An 18,128-nucleotide genomic window follows, 5' to 3' on the forward strand; every position below is an offset into this window, starting at 1 on the left:
CCTGGCTGGTTAATTGCGTGATAACTGGCTAGCCACCGATATTCAGCCGTACATAGCTGGCCATGTATGCTGAATATTGCCAGTTGCGTCTAGCATCTAGCCAGTTATATCGGGCGATATAACCAGCTATCTGCTGATTTGTAAATTGTGACTGGACAAGTTTGGTGGCCACATTGGGCCACGTACAACTCTAGAATTTCTTTGGCTGGTCCAAATTTAACTGGCCAGCACTGAATATCAGCTTGGCCGGTTAAATTCTGACTGGCCAAAGTTAAACTGGATATTCAATGCTGGCCACCAGAAATAACCCGGCATTGAATAACAGGTCTCAGCGCGGACCGTGGGAGTAGGTCGGTCTAAATCCTGTGGTCTTAAAATTCGTCTCAATGTAAGCTATGTAACTTTGTAAGTCAATGTGCTTTGAAGATGAGTCTGTAAATATACATTGGATTTATCTAAATCACGTCAATTTACAAGCATGACTTAAATGCCAACTTTTGAAAGGTTTTGTAAGCTGTATATTAATACAGTATTGTATCATATATGCTTTAACATTAAGCTCATTTTGCTTATGCACTGAAAACATACAGGCTAAATTAACATTTTTCTATACTTTATTTTCCATTAGTAAAAATTGAAATGAAAGTTCTGACAGTCCCAGTCTACAAGTCAATTTCTAACATTGTTGGTTATTTAAAAGGATCTACTTTTCCTGGTAAGTATTTCTTTTGTTACTTACTGTACACTATTTAATGTTCAAAATGGATACTTTATATATACAGTGGTGGAAATAAGTATTTGATCCCTTGCTGATTTTGTAAGTTTGCCCACTGACAAAGACATGAGCAGCCCATAATTGAAGGGTAGGTTATTGGTAACAGTGAGAGATAGCACATCACAAATTAAATCCGGAAAATCACATTGTGGAAAGTATATGAATTTATTTGCATTCTGCAGAGGGAAATAAGTATTTGATCCCCCACCAACCAGTAAGAGATCTGGCCCCTACAGACTAGGTAGATGCTCCAAATCAACTCGTTACCTGCATGACAGACAGCTGTCGGCAATGGTCACCTGTATGAAAGACACCTGTCCACAGACTCAGTGAATCAGTCAGACTCTAACCTCTACAAAATGGCCAAGAGCAAGGAGCTGTCTAAGGATGTCAGGGACAAGATCATACACCTGCACAAGGCTGGAATGGGCTACAAAACCATCAGTAAGACGCTGGGCGAGAAGGAGACAACTGTTGGTGCCATAGTAAGAAAATGGAAGAAGTACAAAATGACTGTCAATCGACAAAGATCTGGGGCTCCACGCAAAATCTCACCTCGTGGGGTATCCTTGATCATGAGGAAGGTTAGAAATCAGCCTACAACTACAAGGGGGGAACTTGTCAATGATCTCAAGGCAGCTGGGACCACTGTCACCACGAAAACCATTGGTAACACATTACGACATAACGGATTGCAATCCTGCAGTGCCCGCAAGGTCCCCCTGCTCCGGAAGGCACATGTGACGGCCCGTCTGAAGTTTGCCAGTGAACACCTGGATGATGCCGAGAGTGATTGGGAGAAGGTGCTGTGGTCAGATGAGACAAAAATTGAGCTCTTTGGCATGAACTCAACTCGCCGTGTTTGGAGGAAGAGAAATGCTGCCTATGACCCAAAGAACACCGTCCCCACTGTCAAGCATGGAGGTGGAAATGTTATGTTTTGGGGGTGTTTCTCTGCTAAGGGCACAGGACTACTTCACCGCATCAATGGGAGAATGGATGGGGCCATGTACCGTACAATTCTGAGTGACAACCTCCTTCCCTCCGCCAGGGCCTTAAAAATGGGTCGTGGCTGGGTCTTCCAGCACGACAATGACCCAAAACATACAGCCAAGGCAACAAAGGAGTGGCTCAGGAAGAAGCACATTAGGGTCATGGAGTGGCCTAGCCAGTCACCAGACCTTAATCCCATTGAAAACTTATGGAGGGAGCTGAAGCTGCGAGTTGCCAAGCGACAGCCCAGAACTCTTAATGATTTAGAGATGATCTGCAAAGAGGAGTGGACCAAAATTCCTCCTGACATGTGTGCAAACCTCATCATCAACTACAGAAGACGTCTGACCGCTGTGCTTGCCAACAAGGGTTTTGCCACCAAGTATTAGGTCTTGTTTGCCAGAGGGATTAAATACTTATTTCCCTCTGCAGAATGCAAATAAATTCATATACTTTCCACAATGTGATTTTCCGGATTTAATTTGTGATGTGCTATCTCTCACTGTTACCAATAACCTACCCTTCAATTATGGGCTGCTCATGTCTTTGTCAGTGGGCAAACTTACAAAATCAGCAAGGGATCAAATACTTATTTCCACCACTGTATATATATATACTTCCTAAATCTGTGTTCCCTTTGTTCTGATACTGCTAAAATGTTCAAAATTTGATGAGGACAGGCCTTTGGAAATTCGTTTTGTCTCTAGAACTGTATTAAAAACTGGGGCTTGCTATTACAGTCGTAGGTCGGAAAAAGAAAAAGCCCTCCTCAAAGGAAGGAAGCAGAAGAATTTCTCATCCCTGAGGACTCTGAGAAGTTAATAGAAATATTTAGTTCATATACGGATGCAATCTCATGATTTATTGCTAAATTTCTTAAAAGCCAAATTTATGTATGTTGGAAAAAGTCTTGAATCTTCATTGCCTACAATTTTGAAATATCAAGGTGTGAATTTACATATGAAGTCTATGATTTGAAATTTGGGTGTGATGTTAGATTATGATTTAAGTATGCAAACACAAACAGATCATGTAATTTCAACTGCCTTTTTTCCAGTTACGAGAGTTGAGTAACTTAAAGGGAATGATATCAGTAATTGATTTTCGAACAGTTCTACAGAGTCTGCGATTAGATTATTGTAATTTCCTCTGTTTGGGTTTGAGTTCAACTAAGATACAGGCTCAACAGAATGCAGCAGCTCACATGCTTCGGGGAACTAAAAAGATTTGAGCATGTTTCCTCCATGTTGAAATGTCTGCATTGGTTGCCAGTAAGATTTTGTGTACAATATAAAAATTTGACTTTGATCTATCAACATATATATGGTAAGATTCTGCAATATTTTGTGGATTCTTTGCTCATGTATGAACCACAATGAGATTTTTTTTTGTACCCCGCGCTTTCCCACTCATGGCAGGCTCAATGCGGCTTACATGGGGCAATGGAGGGTTAAGTGACTTTCCCAGAGTCACAAGGAGCTGCCTGTGCCTGAAGTGGGAATTGAACTCAGATCCCCAGGACCAGAGTCCACCACCCTAACCACTAGGCCACTCCTCCACTGCTGCTACTATTTGAGATTCTTGCAGATCACCAATGTGGCCGCGCAGGCTTCTGCTTCTGTGAGTCTGACGTCCTGCACGTACCTCCGCAACCTCGGAGTCATCTTTGACTCCTCCCTCTCCTTCTCTGCACATATCCAGCAGATAGCCAAGACCTGTCACTTCTTCCTCTATAACATCAGCAAAATTCGCCCTTTCCTCTCTGAACACACCACCCGAACTCTCGTCCACGCTCTCATTACCTCTCGCCTGGACTACTGCAACTTACTCCTCACCGGCCTCCCACTTAGCCATCTCTCCCCCCTTCAATCTGTTCAGAACTCTGCCGCACGTCTTATATTCCGCCAGAACCGATATACTCATATCACCCCTCTCCTCAGGTCACTTCACTGGCTTCCAATCAGATACCGCATTCAATTCAAGCTTCTCCTTCTTACCTACAAATGCACTCAGTCTGCTGCCCCTCACTACCTTTCTACCCTCATCTCCCCTTACGTTCCCGCCCGAAACCTCCGTTCACAGGACAAATCCCTCCTCTCAGTACCCTTCTCCTCCACCGCCAACTCCAGGCTCCACTCATTCTGCCTCGCCTCACCCTATGCTTGGAACAACCTTCCTGAGCCCATACTCCAAGCCCCCATCCCTGCCCATCTTCAAGTCTCTGCTTAAAACCCACCTCTTCATTGCTGCGTTTGGCACCTAACTCTTATCGTTCAGTAAATCCAGATTGCCCCAATTTGACCGCCCCTATCGGACTGACCGTTCACTTGTCTTCTAGATTGTAAGCTCTTTCAGCAGTGACTGTCCCTTTATGTAAATTGTACAGCGCTGCGTAACCCTAGTAGTGCTTTAGAAATGTTAAGTAGTAGTAGTATCTTGTTGGGCAGACTGGATCGACTGTACAGGTCTTTATCTGCCATCATCTAATAATGTTACTGTATTCAGTTTGGTCAAGGTTTGTCCTCATGGATATTCATTCATTTGCTCCCCAAATAAATTTTCCAAAGTAGAGGGTATAAATGATTTTTTTTTTGTAGTTATTGTCATTGCAGGCATTATATTTGCACGAACTTTCACAAACATATCACAGAGGGATGTAGTAAACTGTAGAAGAAAAACAATCTCTTAGAATGTATGTTCTTTGTTTCGTTATGGGGTCCTTTTACTAAGGTGCACTGAAAAATGGCCTGCGCTGGTGTAGAGGCATATATTGAACGTGCGCAGGTCCATTTTTCAGCGCACCTGCAAAAAAAAGGCGCTTTGGGGGGGGGGGGGGAACCTGAAAATGGACATTCGGCAAAATAAAAATTGGCGTGCGTCCATTTTTGGCCTGAGACCTTACTGCCACCCATTGACTCAGCGGTAAAGTCTCACGCATTAACTGGGCGGTAAGCGTCAGCGTGCATACACTGCCGATGACTGCTCGGTTAGCGCCGGAATAGTGGACGCAAGTAAAAAATGAAATTACTGCCCGGGCCTCACAGTAGCCGGGCGGGAGTTCCAAATTGGCACACGATGGGCATGCGTAGGCACCTGCACGGCTTAGTAAAAGGGCCCCCCTATATCATTTGCAATAGTTACAAATAAGACCAAATAATACCACCGTTGTTTTTGTTTCTCAGACAGGTATGTCATAGTGGGTAGTCACCATAAAACGTTGAACACTTATAGTGGACAAGACTGGGCCAGCAGTACTGCAATAATTACAGCGTTTCTCCAAGCCTTGCTGCTAAAGGTGAAAAAAGGTTGGCGCCCAGACCGGACAATTGTTTTCTGCTCATGGGGAGGGACAGCGTTTGGAAACATCGGCTCCTACGAATGGGCAGAGGTACATTCATAAATAACGATCGTTCTAAAAACTGTGATGGTTGGCTAGGAAGGTTGGTTCACACACTATGATATTTGCTATAAGAGCAAACTTTCTGAAAATAGCAATGATAATTAAAACTGATGTTCCACTATATGTTCCACACGCGCCTATTCTGTCCTCCGACAGCCTCGCACTAGTTTATAACGTGATCCTAAAATGTGTGTAATGCCTTTACTGTTATTCTCAGTCCCAAGGACTATCATTGCTGCAGTTTCCCCACTGGAAAAATACATGAGCAATGCACTGTGGGTAATGTAGTTCACAGGCAGTGCAACCACACTTGTTTGGCTGTGTAAGAACTGCTATCACTGGTTGTGAGGCTGCTCAGACCTTCTCTCTCTCCCTCTCTCTCTGCCAAGCTTGGCTCTTTTGTCTTCCTGCTCAGTCTTACTATTCTGTCCACAGAGGTCAGCCAGGTATGACCTTTCCCTCCTATCTCTAGGACTACCCCTTGCTATCCGATAGCAGGCTCTGTCCCCATTGGTCTCTATCTGCTCCTCCCTGTGTGAAGCCCCACCACTTCTTTGTCCTTTCAGCCAGGAGGGGCTTCTTCCTCCATTACAGCCAGGGACATGGAGCCAACACCATCACGCTCCAGACAGCTCTGTCCTGCTCAAACTCCCTGTAACGAACCTGGATTTTTTACCCTGTAAATATCTTCTTCCAAATGAGATATTGCACATTGCAGTCACCCAGCTTTGGACTATTTCTACCTGTTCAACTATCTTCTCCTCCCCCTGCAATACAACTACCTCTCTTCAGATCTCCACCTCCCACAGCCTCCAGATTAAGAAGTCTCTGTATCCTGAACATCTATCTGTGAGTAAATTATCTGTGATTTATTCAATAAAAGAGACTTTATAAAATAATAGAGACTTCAGGTGATTGCTGCGCCAGGGTTATGCTCCATGATATTGGGGCTTCTTATTACCAAGCTCCAAGAGTCATGACAGCGCCAGTTTTAGCTGTAATCGGCACTTGGTGCACGCCCACCAGTCACAGCACATGTTGCGTGTGAGTCTTTACCAGTAGATCAGTGGGTGGTGTTAAGACACGCTGGTTTCATTTTTACCACAGGCCCTTTTCCCGTCCCATTAAAAATAGACCTTTTTTTGTAGATGCAGTAAAAACTGGCCCAGCGCGCACCCAATACACGTGCGTACACTACCGCAGGCTGCTTTTTACCGCTGCTTAGTAAATGAGCCCCAAAGTTAGGACAGCAAAAACATTTGGGGGCCTTTTACTAAGCCGCGTAAGCGTCTACGCGCGCCCAACGTGTGCCAAAATGGAGTTACTGCCCAGCTACCACGTGGCTCTTGCGGTAGTTTCATTTTTGGCACACGTCTGATACGCACATCTGAAAAATAATTTTTATTTTCTGGTGTGCGTCCGCTACGCGCGCCAAGTGGCATTTGATGTACATAGGTCATTACCGCCCGGTTACCACGTGAAACGTTACTGCTAGGTCAATGGCTAGCGGTAAGGTCTCAGACCCAAAATGGACATGCTGCAATTTTGATTTTGCCACACGTCCATTTTTGGCAATTTTAGCCGGCGCGCTGAAAAATGGATCTACACATGCCTAAAGCGCACGCCTACACTACCGCAGCCCATTTTTCAGAGCACGTTAGAAAAAGGACCCCTTTAAGCTCCAAGTTAACCGGACACTGGTCTGAATATTGACCGGTGCCCAGTTAACTTCCATTTTGATGGATATATCTGGATATTCCATGCCAGGAGCCTTGCATTCCTTGGCATTGAATATTGGGGTTTAGTTTAGTCCACGGCTGGTAGCAACTTGCAGCCACTTACCCGCCATGGGCTGAATATCAGGCCCTAATATATCAAAGCATGGGGTTTTTTTTGGGGGGGGGGGGGAAGGTAGATTAGGGGGTCTGATATTTTATTGAGGGAGGTGTAAAGAAGCAAACTTTATACAAAGCATCTTTTTGTTGTGAAGAAAGGCTGAGCTACCGTTTCAGCTGATTAAGACATATCTATATCCTGGTTGAAAAGCTATGGAGAAAATGTACAAGTCCAATATAAATGTGAGTTCCCAGTCTTGGAAATAAGACATATTAACTGCTGGATAATGAATACATCTGAGATTCAGCTTTTATCAGAGATGTGCTTGACAGTCTTTCATTCTACTTGGCCTGTCCGGAATGTCTGCATTTTCTGAATTACGGCCACAATCATTTTTTGATTCCTTAAGGGTATTTCTCCTTTCTTCTTATTAAAGGAGCCTGGGACACAGAACCCTTGCTGGAGAAATGAGAATAAGATTTTAGTTTATTTTTATTTTTTAGTCTAAAATGACATTTTGGAACTGTATGTAATTCTTGACTATCATAAAAGAATTTGCCTTGATGCAAGCAGCACAACCCACACAAAGTTACATTATGCAAGACAATTACATATATTTATGGCCATGCATAATAAAATATCGCTGCTTTGATTGTGTTCTAGGGTTTCAAAAGAGTCCTGCAGAGAAATGCTGTGGCTTATGTCGGTCTTCATAATCCTGTGAGGGGTAACTCAGTCGTGCATCCAATAGCTTCACCCTCTCTTCAGCAGCTGGCCATAGAGGTTAGAAATGTACCACAAAATGATCTGGTATCATATCCGAATGACCCAATGTAAATGACTCAACCCTGCAACACTTCACTATTAAAGATTGTATTGGACATTAATGAACTCTTTTACCTCAACCCAACTTGATTGAATCTTATCTTCCCTATCCCAATACAACATATTGTACCTATCCTGTACCGGATTTGGCGAATGCCTTCACGGTATTATGTAAGCCACATTGAGCCTGCAAATATGTGGGGAAATGTGGGATACAAATGTAACAAATAATAATAATAATAATAGTATCTGAAATCACCTCATTTGGAAGCTTCACCAGAACCAGTAGTAGCAGAACACTAGGGGTTAAGAGGTGCCATTTTAAAGTAGACAGCCTGTAAGGCAGGAGAGATTTTAGTCCTACCATAGGGTAGATATCAGGGATGCCCACAGTAGATGCTGGGAGAAATGAGGGTGGGGGTGGCTTTTTGGTAGGGGAGGTCTGCTCAGGGTGAGGATCTGATCTGTGGTGTATCTACCTGGGGTGGAATTAGTATAGGAGGGTTTGGCCATTCAAGATTAGTGAAGGCTAGAACAGCGGGCTAAGGAGAGCCCTGTTCAAATCCAACTGTGGTTCCTTGTGACCTTGGACAAGTCACTTAACCTTCCATTGTCTCGAGTACAAACTTACAGGCCCTTTACTAGAGGGCATTAGATTCTGAACTTAGCATGTCTTAGTCTGGAACTTTCCTGCGCACTAAGCCCAGATTTGAGGGTGGGGGTGGCTTTTTGGTAGGGGAGGTCTGCTCAGGGTGAGGATCTGATCTGTGGTGTATCTACCTGGGGTGGAATTAGTATAGGAGGGTTTGGCCATTCAAGATTAGTGAAGGCTAGAACAGCGGGCTAAGGAGAGCCCTGTTCAAATCCAACTGTGGTTCCTTGTGACCTTGGACAAGTCACTTAACCTTCCATTGTCTCGAGTACAAACTTACAGGCCCTTTACTAGAGGGCATTAGATTCTGAACTTAGCATGTCTTAGTCTGGAACTTTCCTGCGCACTAAGCCCAGATTTAGTGTGGCAGTATTTAGAGCTTTTTTTATTTTATTCATTTTGTAGGTCCCGTGCTAATTGTTCCATTAGCCAGTGGAACTTGCAAAAAATTAACGAGGGAGCACTTAGATCCTCCTATTTCGGAGTCTAAGGGCCCCTTTTACCAAGCTGCGGCAAAAGGGGGCTGGTGCTGGCTTTGGCGCGTGCTTTACGAGCACGCCAAGGCCCCCTTTTACCACAGCTGGTAAAAGGGAGGTCTCGCCTTCCTGCAGGAAATGACCGGGCAGCAAGTAAAGCACTTGCCACATGGCCATTTTTTTGGGGGGGAGCCCTTACCGCCACCCATTGAAGTGGCAGTAAGGGCTCCTGCGTTAACCCAGCGGTAAACAGGCAGTGCGTGGAACTGCCCGATCACCGCCGGGTACACTCCAGTGCTACAAAAATAAATACATTTTGTAGCACCAGAAAGGACGGTGCACTAGGGGTGGGAAGTACTGCCAGGCTGCTGTGGTTGCCCAGCGGTACTTCCTATGTAGGGAGCGGTCAGCCCGTGTTAGGCTTACTGCTGCTTAGTAAAAGGAGCCCTAAGTGCTCTCCTGTTAACTCAACATTAGCCAGTTAGTACACGTTAATGCTGCCGTTCTAGCTGGTTAACGCTTCCACATCCGGTCTTCACCCATGACACCCCCCCTCTAAAAATATTTTTTTAATAGTTAATGCATTCTTTGCTTGCACTAACAGTCAAAATATTGCAAAATGCTTTAGTAAGTTTTGTGGTAGCCTGTTTTTCACACGCTTATCATGTGTTAGAGTTTAACACCCTATGCTAAATGGCCCCCTTAGATTCTAAGTCCATTAGGAACAGAAGAAAATACATACCTGGAAAAAAGTGTGAGCTAAATTCATAAATAAGAAATGACGTGGAGGGGCATAATCGAACGGAAACGTCTATCTCCATGGGCGTTTATCTCCAAGAACGGGTCCGTGAAGGGGCGGACCGAACCGTATTTTCGAAAAACATGGACGTTTATCTTTTTTTGAGCTGGGCGTTTTTGTTTTTCAGCGATAATGGAAACCGAAAGCGCCCAGCTCAAAAACGAATAACTCCAAGACATTTATTATGGGAGGGGCCAAGATTCGTAGTGCACTGGTCCCCCTCACATGCCAGGACACCAACCGGGCACCCTAGGGAGCACTTTTGCAAAAAAAAAAAAAAAAAAAGGTAAAACAGCTCCCAGGTGCATAGCACCCTTCCCTTGGGTGTTGAGCCCCCCAAATCCCCCTCAAAACCCACTGCCTACAAATCTACACCATTACTATAGCCCTAAGGGGTGAAGGGGGGGCACCTACATGTGGGTACAGTGGGTTTGGGGGGTGGTTTGGAGGGCTCCCATTTACTAGCACAAATGTAACAGGTGGGGGGGATGGGCCTGGGTCCACCTGCCTGAAGTCCACTGCACCCCCTAATAACTGCTCCAGGGACCTGCATACTGCTGCCAGGGAGGTGGGTATGACATTTGAGGGTGAAAATAAAAAGTTGTGAAACGGCATATTTTGTGGTGGGAGGGGGTTTATGACCACTGGGGGTGTCAGGGGAGGTCATCCCCGATTCCCTCCAGTGGTCATCTGGTCATTTAGGGCACATTTTGGGGCCTTATTCGTGGAAAAACAGGGTCCAGGAAAAGTGCCCTAAATTCTCGCTAAAAACGCATATTTTTTTTCCATTATTGGCGAAAGGCGCCCATCTCTGATTGGCCGATAACCACGCCCCAGTTCCGCCTTCACCAGGCCTTCGACACGCCCCCATCAACTTTGTCCGCATCTGCGACGGAGTGCAGTTCAAAGCGTCCAAATTCGGCTTTCGATTATACCGCTTTATTTGTTTTTGTGAGATAAACGTCTATCTCCCGATTTGGGTCACAATATAGGCGTTCTTCTATTTCGATTATAAGCAGGATAATATAAACAGGAGCCCTTAGAGAGTCTGCTAGTTACTAAATAACAATTCAAACCCAGTGACCTCTACTCTACTTGTAATGTAGTGTCTAGTTATGTGTTTATAGGAGGAAAAGCCTCAAACCCAGGCACATACTCCTTTCGTTGATCATCCCTGGCTGAAAATCCTCCTCTGTCAGTGTAGCCCTCAGATACCTTTACTGTAGGTTTTATAATGAATTTTTTTTATGAGGGTTACTTATCTTACTTCCGTTTGTCAACTGTGCAGTCTTATATATGCAGTCATTCAGTCTTCTTAACCCCGTCCACGGCCCGACTTCGGCCCAAGTTTCGCCTCCTGCATCAGGGTCGGTGGGATTTACTTGACTGATTCTTGACTGTAGTATTTCGGATGTCGTGTTTTCTTTTGTGTGGTTGATACAATGAAAGGAAACGAAATAAGAAAATCTGTTCACATTTCCTATTTCATTCCAAATAAAAGCATGTTCCTGTTTTAGAATCCTGCAGTTTTTACCAGCCCCCAGATATTTAAAACCGTTTAACCTGCTGAATATCGACTGTTAGCACTTTCCCCCCAGATTCTAATCAATAGAAATAAAACAAAATAAAACATGGAAAAGAAAATAAGATGATACCTTTTTTATTGGACATAACTTAATACATTTCTTGATTAGCTTTCGAAGGTTGCCCTTCTTCGTCAGATCGGAAATAAGCAAATGTGCTAGCTGACAGTGTATATAAGTGAAAACATTCAAGCATTACTATGACAGTAAAATAGATACCATTGGAGATTCTACATGGAATGTTGCTACTATTGGAGATTCTACATGGAATGTTGCTATTCCACTAGCAACATTCCATGTAGAAGGCTGCGCAGGCTTCTGTTTCTGTGAGTCTGACGTCCTGCACGTACGTGCAGGACGTCAGACTCACAGAAGCAGAAGCCTGCGCGGCCACATTGGTGATCCGCAAGGGCCGACTTCTACATGGAATGTTGCTAGTGGAATAGCAACATTCCATGTAGAATCTATAGAAATCAAACAAAATAAAACATGGAAAAGAAAATAAGATGATACTATTTTTATTGGACATAACTTAATACATTTCTTGATTAGATTTCGAAGGTTGCCCTTCTTCGTCAGATCGGAAATAAGCAAATGTTGGTAGATGACAGTATATATAAGTGAAACATCCAAGCATTTCAGTGACAGTCTAACAGGATGGGGGTGGGTAGGTGAGAGACAGGGAGATATGCATGGAGATAGGAGGGTGACAAAGCAGTATACACCACAAAAGCAGACTAATAAAAATCACTTTTAAAAATAGCAAAGTTTAATAAAACAAAACCCAGAGGTTTAATTTACCTCTGGGTTTTGTTTTATTAAACTTTGCTATTTTTAAAACTGGTTTTTATTAGTCTGCTTTTGTGGTTTATATTTACTATTGGAAGCAGATTTTTTGCCTTTTTGTTATTTTTGGGTGACAAAGCAGTACAATTTTATGGTTTATAATGGGCTAGAAAACCCAGATCTTTGTTAAGTCCTGTCTGGTGGGTGTCAAAATATTTAATCATTCTGACTTCAAAGGTCTTACGTTCCTGTATTGTTTTAAAGTTCCCTTTTAGGATTCTTACCATGAAATCACTGGTATAGTGTTCTGGTTTTGTAAAGTACTGACCCACAGGTGTGACATCTTTATTGGTACTAGCATTTTTCATATGGTGTCTATGTAAATTAAATCTCTTCTTTAGCATCTGACTTGTTTCTCCCGTGTAGCAGCCTTCGTTGCATTTTTTACACTGAATGATATATACCACATTGGAAGATGAGCACTGCTTTGACACCCTCCTGTCTCCATGCACGTCTCTCCCTGTCTCTCACCTACCCACCCCCATCCTGTTAGACTGTCACTGAAATGCTTTGATGTTTCACTTATATGTACTGTCATCTACCAACATTTGCTTATTTCCAATTTGACGAAGAAGGGCAACCTTCAAAAGCTAATCAAGAAATGGATTGTTATGTCCAGTAAAAAAAAGGTATCATCGTATTTTCTTTTCCATGTTTTATTTCTATGGATTACCTTTAAAAGTGGACTAACATGGCTACCACACCTCTCTACCCCAGATTCTATATAGCATGCCTAGAGATCCGCGCTGAAATCGAAGCAGAGTTTATAACAATGCATGTAACGTAACAAGCTGAACAAGCTAATGAGCGCTGATAACAGCACTTAACAAGCATTAATGAGCATTAATTGGCACTGATTAGAATTTAGGCACACAACTCACTAAGCGTATTCTGTAATGAAGTGTGCTGAACTTCTAACGTGTGCAGGCAAAAAAGGGGTGCGGTTATGGGCAGGAAAATGTATGTACGTAGTTATAGAATATGGCTCAGTGCACCTAAATCTACGCACCAGGATTTATGCAACATTTTCATTGGTGTAAATGGAAAGCGAATAGTTTTAGGCGCTGAGATAACAACTAAGTTTATTCTATAATCGGTGCCTAAAACTGCACTGGTTCCCAATCAAAGAGCACATTGCCTTCAAAACATGCACCCTGGTCCACAAAATTATTTACGGTGAAGCCCCGGGATACATGACAGACTTGATCAACCTACCAACTAGAAACACATCCGAATCCACACGAACATACCTAAATCTGCACTACCCAAGCTGCAAAGGACTTAAATGCAAATCAACTTGCACATCCTGCTTTTCCTACATAAGAGCACACAACTGTGGAACGCCTTACCAAAAGCCTTGAAATCAACATACGACCACCTAAACGTCCGGAAATCACTAAAAACTAACCTGTTCAAAAAGGCATACCCCACCTATCCAACTTAAATGCCTGATCCCTACAACACAACAAAACTAAAGGGCGTAACGGACAACACGCAACTCTTCCGATGTACGCACTGAAAACTTGATATAGACCGTTCCAAATGATTTTGCGCCACCAAGACCCTGAAGCAGTTTCTCGAAACGCTGGCCATCGTTGGCTTGGTGTGGCAGAAGGGAACGAGGTCTAAGTTTTCCAGCGTGAAAGATAAGTGCTTTTTCAGTATTTTTGCTGGTTTGAGGTGCATATTTGTAAAATAAAGATATTTTGAGGAGGTTTTTTTGAGCCTATGATGAACAGAGGACAGCTTTGCGTCCGTTTCAGCTCTGACAGATAATTTTTGTCGAGGAGCTCTGTGAGGCTCTTTTTTCCTCCTTCTTGTATGGTTGATTGTCTGAGGTGTAGGCAATACTATTCATTGAACCATTTTCATTTCAGTGAGAAAGATAGTATTGTGTGAACAGATTGATTGAAAAGAATTTTCCACATCCTAACTGTTAATGTTTAGTACTTTTCCCTAAGGTGGTGTCGCGTCCGCAGCTCCCTCTGGCTCCTCCGCCGCGGGGGGCGGGAGCCGGCGTCCTCCTCGGCGAGGGTCGGTGATCCGGAGGCCGCAGCGGGGAGCCGGGGCCCGCCGCGGTGATGGCCATCCAAACTGGGGCCGAGGCTGGAGGCCGGCGATTGCGGCCTCCGGTCTCGCGGTTGCCGGCTGTGGGGGCGGTGTTTGCGTGACGGGAGGAGGCGGTGCCGAGGTGCGATGCCCGGCGTCCTCGTCTTTCCCGGGCGCGGGGGTCCGGAGCTCCGCTTCTGAGGTGCTGGATTGGACAGACAGAGCCAATCAGAAGGTCTCTGTCAATTGCCCGGTTCGGGTTGGTCGGCTATATCTGCGGGGGCGGGGCGGCTGATGCTGAACAGTACTTAAGGAAAAGTACTGAGTTAGAACTTTGCTTCAGGTTCTGTTCCCGAGGCCCGTTCCCATTTTGTTCCTGTGTTCCTCTGGATTCCGTGTTCTTCTGGTTTTGACCTCTGGACTGTTCCTGGTTTTTTGCCTGCCTCGCGGCCTGCCTCGACCTCTTGCCGGATCTTGACTTTGTTGTCTGCTGCCTGCCCTGAACTTTGACTGCTATTGGATGTTCTCGTTCTCCGTCTGCCCTCTGCTCTCCTGGTCCCTGTCCGGGTCAGCTCGGCACCCCATGGTTCCTGAAGTCCTGTTGACCGCCTGCAGCTGGGGGCTCAACCCTTGGTGAACGGCGGTCGCCGCGGGTGAAGACTTGGGGTTGCACAGCTGTTCTTGTAAGGCCCTGAGGGCTCACCGTCCTTGCACATAAGACAAGTGGCCATGCCACATGAACTTCATCTTACCACAACGTCACTTTGTATTTGTTCTCACCAGAGTCTGCAAAGGCCTCTCCGCCTCCGGTACTATGTAAGCCACATTGAGCCTACAAATAGGTGGGGGAAATGTGGGATACAAATGTAACAAATAAATAAATTATTCAGCGCATTGCCGGCTAAGTTTGGCAGCAAAATTAGGCTGCTGAAATAGCAGGAATATCTTTGGATGGTTTAAATGTAACTGGCCAGTGCGAAATATCAGCTTGGCCGATAAAAATGAAACAACAATGAGCTGGTTTACAGGAATTTGTACATTTTGCATCTCATTACTTTGTACCCCATGATGACCTAAATAACACTCGATTATGGCACCACAACCTGTGTTAGGACTCTTTAATGCCTATTAAGATGCGAATAAGAGGGTTCATCACCACAATGCAGCTCGATAACTTCCCACCAGAAAGTAGTACTATGTATCCATTGGTAAGCTTCGGGCTTTTTATTCCATCTTATGATTTTGGAAGTGTTTAGAATGACATTTCAGCCTGCAAAATTTACAAGAGAAGGTGTCAAACTGCCTGCAGTTAATGAAAATAGAGCCTGTTCGGTGCAAAATGAGTGACCTTTTCATTATATCACACAAAGTGCAATATCTCTAAGATGTAATTGGAGCATTAAGTAAAATAAAATGGGTTCAAATTTATCAACTGTTTTCCCCGAAGGCTTAGGAGAAGGTAAAAGACCCTAGAGAAATCAGGTCCAAAAATTAGCAGCACACATTGGGTAAATTATTAAAATATATAATAAAGATGTTAAATGTGTTTACATAGTTCTGTTACAAATGTGTTGTTATTTTAAAACAGCATGAAAACATTAATGATATTTTTTATATTATCTTATGCCATTTCCCAATCAAATGACAAATAACTATTGATATGTATTTCACTTTAATGCATGCTGAAGTTTTTGAGCAAGTGCTGTTTGCAAACCTCAACCAAAAAAAGAGTGCAAGTGATATTTAAAACAAAGTTAGCAAGTCTAAACTACAGGGAAAAGAATGACATAATTTATATGGCAACATGAAACAAAATAAATGGAATAATGAAACAAAGAATGCAAAATTATGTTTTTCATGCACACTCATACATTTGGCTGTGATAAAATGTCTCAGACATGTTTGCATTGTCAACACAAAGCATACAGGTAAGCAGTCTGCAAAATCCAGAACAGCAAAAAAGGAGGAGCAGACCCATGTAATAAAATAAAATAAAAACTGTCAGACTTGTGAGTTCTTGTACCAAGTAAAGTGCTGCTGAGCCCGGTACTCGGACCAGGTTCTGCTTGGTGGCCGGACAACCCCGGGTTTCACCTGCACTGACCGCCGATCCCCAGAGGTTGAGCCCCTAGGTGCGGGTGGCCTGCAGGACGATTTACAAGATGAAGCTGGAAGCAAGTCAGTAGGCAGGCAGCAAGCGAGGGAGTAATCCAGGCACAGTAAAGTCAATAGGCAGGCAGCCGGTCAAGAGAATAATCCAGGTACAGGAAAAGTCAGTAGGCAGGCAGCAGGCAAGAAAGTAATCCAGGCACAGGTAAAGTCAATATGCAGGCAGCAGGTCAAGAGAGAAATCCAGCTACAGGCAAAGTCAGTAGGCAGGCAGTAGGCAAGAGAGTAATCCAGGCACAGGCAAAGTCAGCAACGAGGGACAAAGTAGAGAAGAAGCAAACTACTGAGCAAGTAACACCTACCAAAGTAGAAGCCGAAGCATGGAGTCCAGGAAGAGCTCAGCTGATAAAGTGCTGGCGTCTGACATCAGCAGGGACCAGCAGGGAGAAGGAGCACAGCCATAGGACAAGAGCAGGGGAAGGAGGAGCTGGAAGACCAATAGGAGAGAAGCAAGGGAAGCCAGGCAGAGAGAGAGCAGACTCAGGTGTGTGGAAGCAAAGCAATCAAAGAGCCTGCAGCCAGAGAAGAACTATGCACACATGGCTCAGGGCTGTGCCAGTCAAGTGTGCGTGTCGACGGGACCCTGCGCAGCCCGAGGACGCCGCTTGTGTTGAGGTAGGGGACATGAGAAAAAAGCATACAATTTTCCTCTAACCTCACAACATGGCCATGTTTCGCCCTCACAAGTGCTTCGTCTGGGGCTTAACATCTGAGTGATAGCCTGTATATCTGGCTGCCGCTGCTTACAATGGATTTTGCAGCTCTGATGCACCGGACCACTCCGACCCCACAGTTTTTAAAAAATTTCCCCTGGTGGTCCAGTGGACCCTGACCCCCCTCCCCCGGAATATATATTTTTTTTACTTTTCCTGGTGGTCCAGTTAACCCTGAACCCCCTTCCCGTAACCCCCCAAAATCTTTTTTTTAAATGTTCTCTTGTGGTCCAGAGAACTGAACCCTGCCCCACGAATGCACACACTCCCCTCCCAGTCCCAACCCTGACCCCACACGCATCCCTCCGTGTAACTTTACAAGGTATAGGCAGGAGGGCAGAAAAACTGCTCCTCCCTATTGCCCTTGACTTCCCCTTTTTTAGACCACATGTAAATTTTAGGCACAGATCATCTGCCAGATCATGCCTAGCACGCTGCACTGAATAAGCGTGTTCCATAACAATGCTCTTAACTTAATTGGCTCAACAAGCCAATCAGCATTTTTAACAGCACTTAACAAGCAATACTGAGCACTGATTGGCAATAATTAGAATTTACACGCATTACTCGCTAAGCAACTTTTGTAATAAAATGCCTAAATTCTAAAGCATGCAGTTGAAAAGGGCCATGGCCATGGGAGGGGGAAATGGCCATTTTCATTGGTGTAAATGGAGGTGCGTAGTTTTAGGCGCTAGGATATCAACAAAACATATTCTATATAACGTGCCTAAATCTTATACAAAAAAGCTTAGGCAGAAATGTTTTCCACGTGGATTTTTTAAGCGCCATATATAGAATCTGGCCCCATGTGCCCAACTTTATGCATGTAACATCCAATTAAATCTAATTAATGCCAATAATTGCTTGTTAAAAAGCCAATTATGGTCACTAATTGGCTTGTTATCTTTTTAAATTGTGCATGCAAATTGTCGTGCCTAAGGGCCCTGTTTACTAAGCCACACCAGAGGCACATTAGCGTTTTTAACCATTAGCACACGCTAACTGCGTAGGC

The 18,128-nt window shown here is 44.2% G+C and overlaps 1 protein-coding gene across 1 annotated transcript in view; it reads left to right on the plus strand.

Annotated features, from left to right (window-relative positions):
- The window catches only part of NAALADL2 (N-acetylated alpha-linked acidic dipeptidase like 2), a gene marked incomplete at its 5' end in the record, with an annotated part of 477,074 nt that overhangs the window by 304,975 nt on the left and 153,971 nt on the right, over positions 1 to 18,128 (plus strand). Inside the window, 3 exons of the mRNA XM_030215679.1 lie at positions 629 to 715; positions 4,951 to 5,156; positions 7,668 to 7,787. Of these exons, the coding sequence (XP_030071539.1) occupies positions 629 to 715; positions 4,951 to 5,156; positions 7,668 to 7,787 (413 nt within the window). The remainder of the gene's footprint in view (positions 1 to 628; positions 716 to 4,950; positions 5,157 to 7,667; positions 7,788 to 18,128) is intronic.

Source organism: Microcaecilia unicolor, chromosome 10, assembly GCF_901765095.1.
Source record: "Microcaecilia unicolor chromosome 10, aMicUni1.1, whole genome shotgun sequence".
Classification (NCBI taxonomy): domain Eukaryota; kingdom Metazoa; phylum Chordata; class Amphibia; order Gymnophiona; family Siphonopidae; genus Microcaecilia; species Microcaecilia unicolor.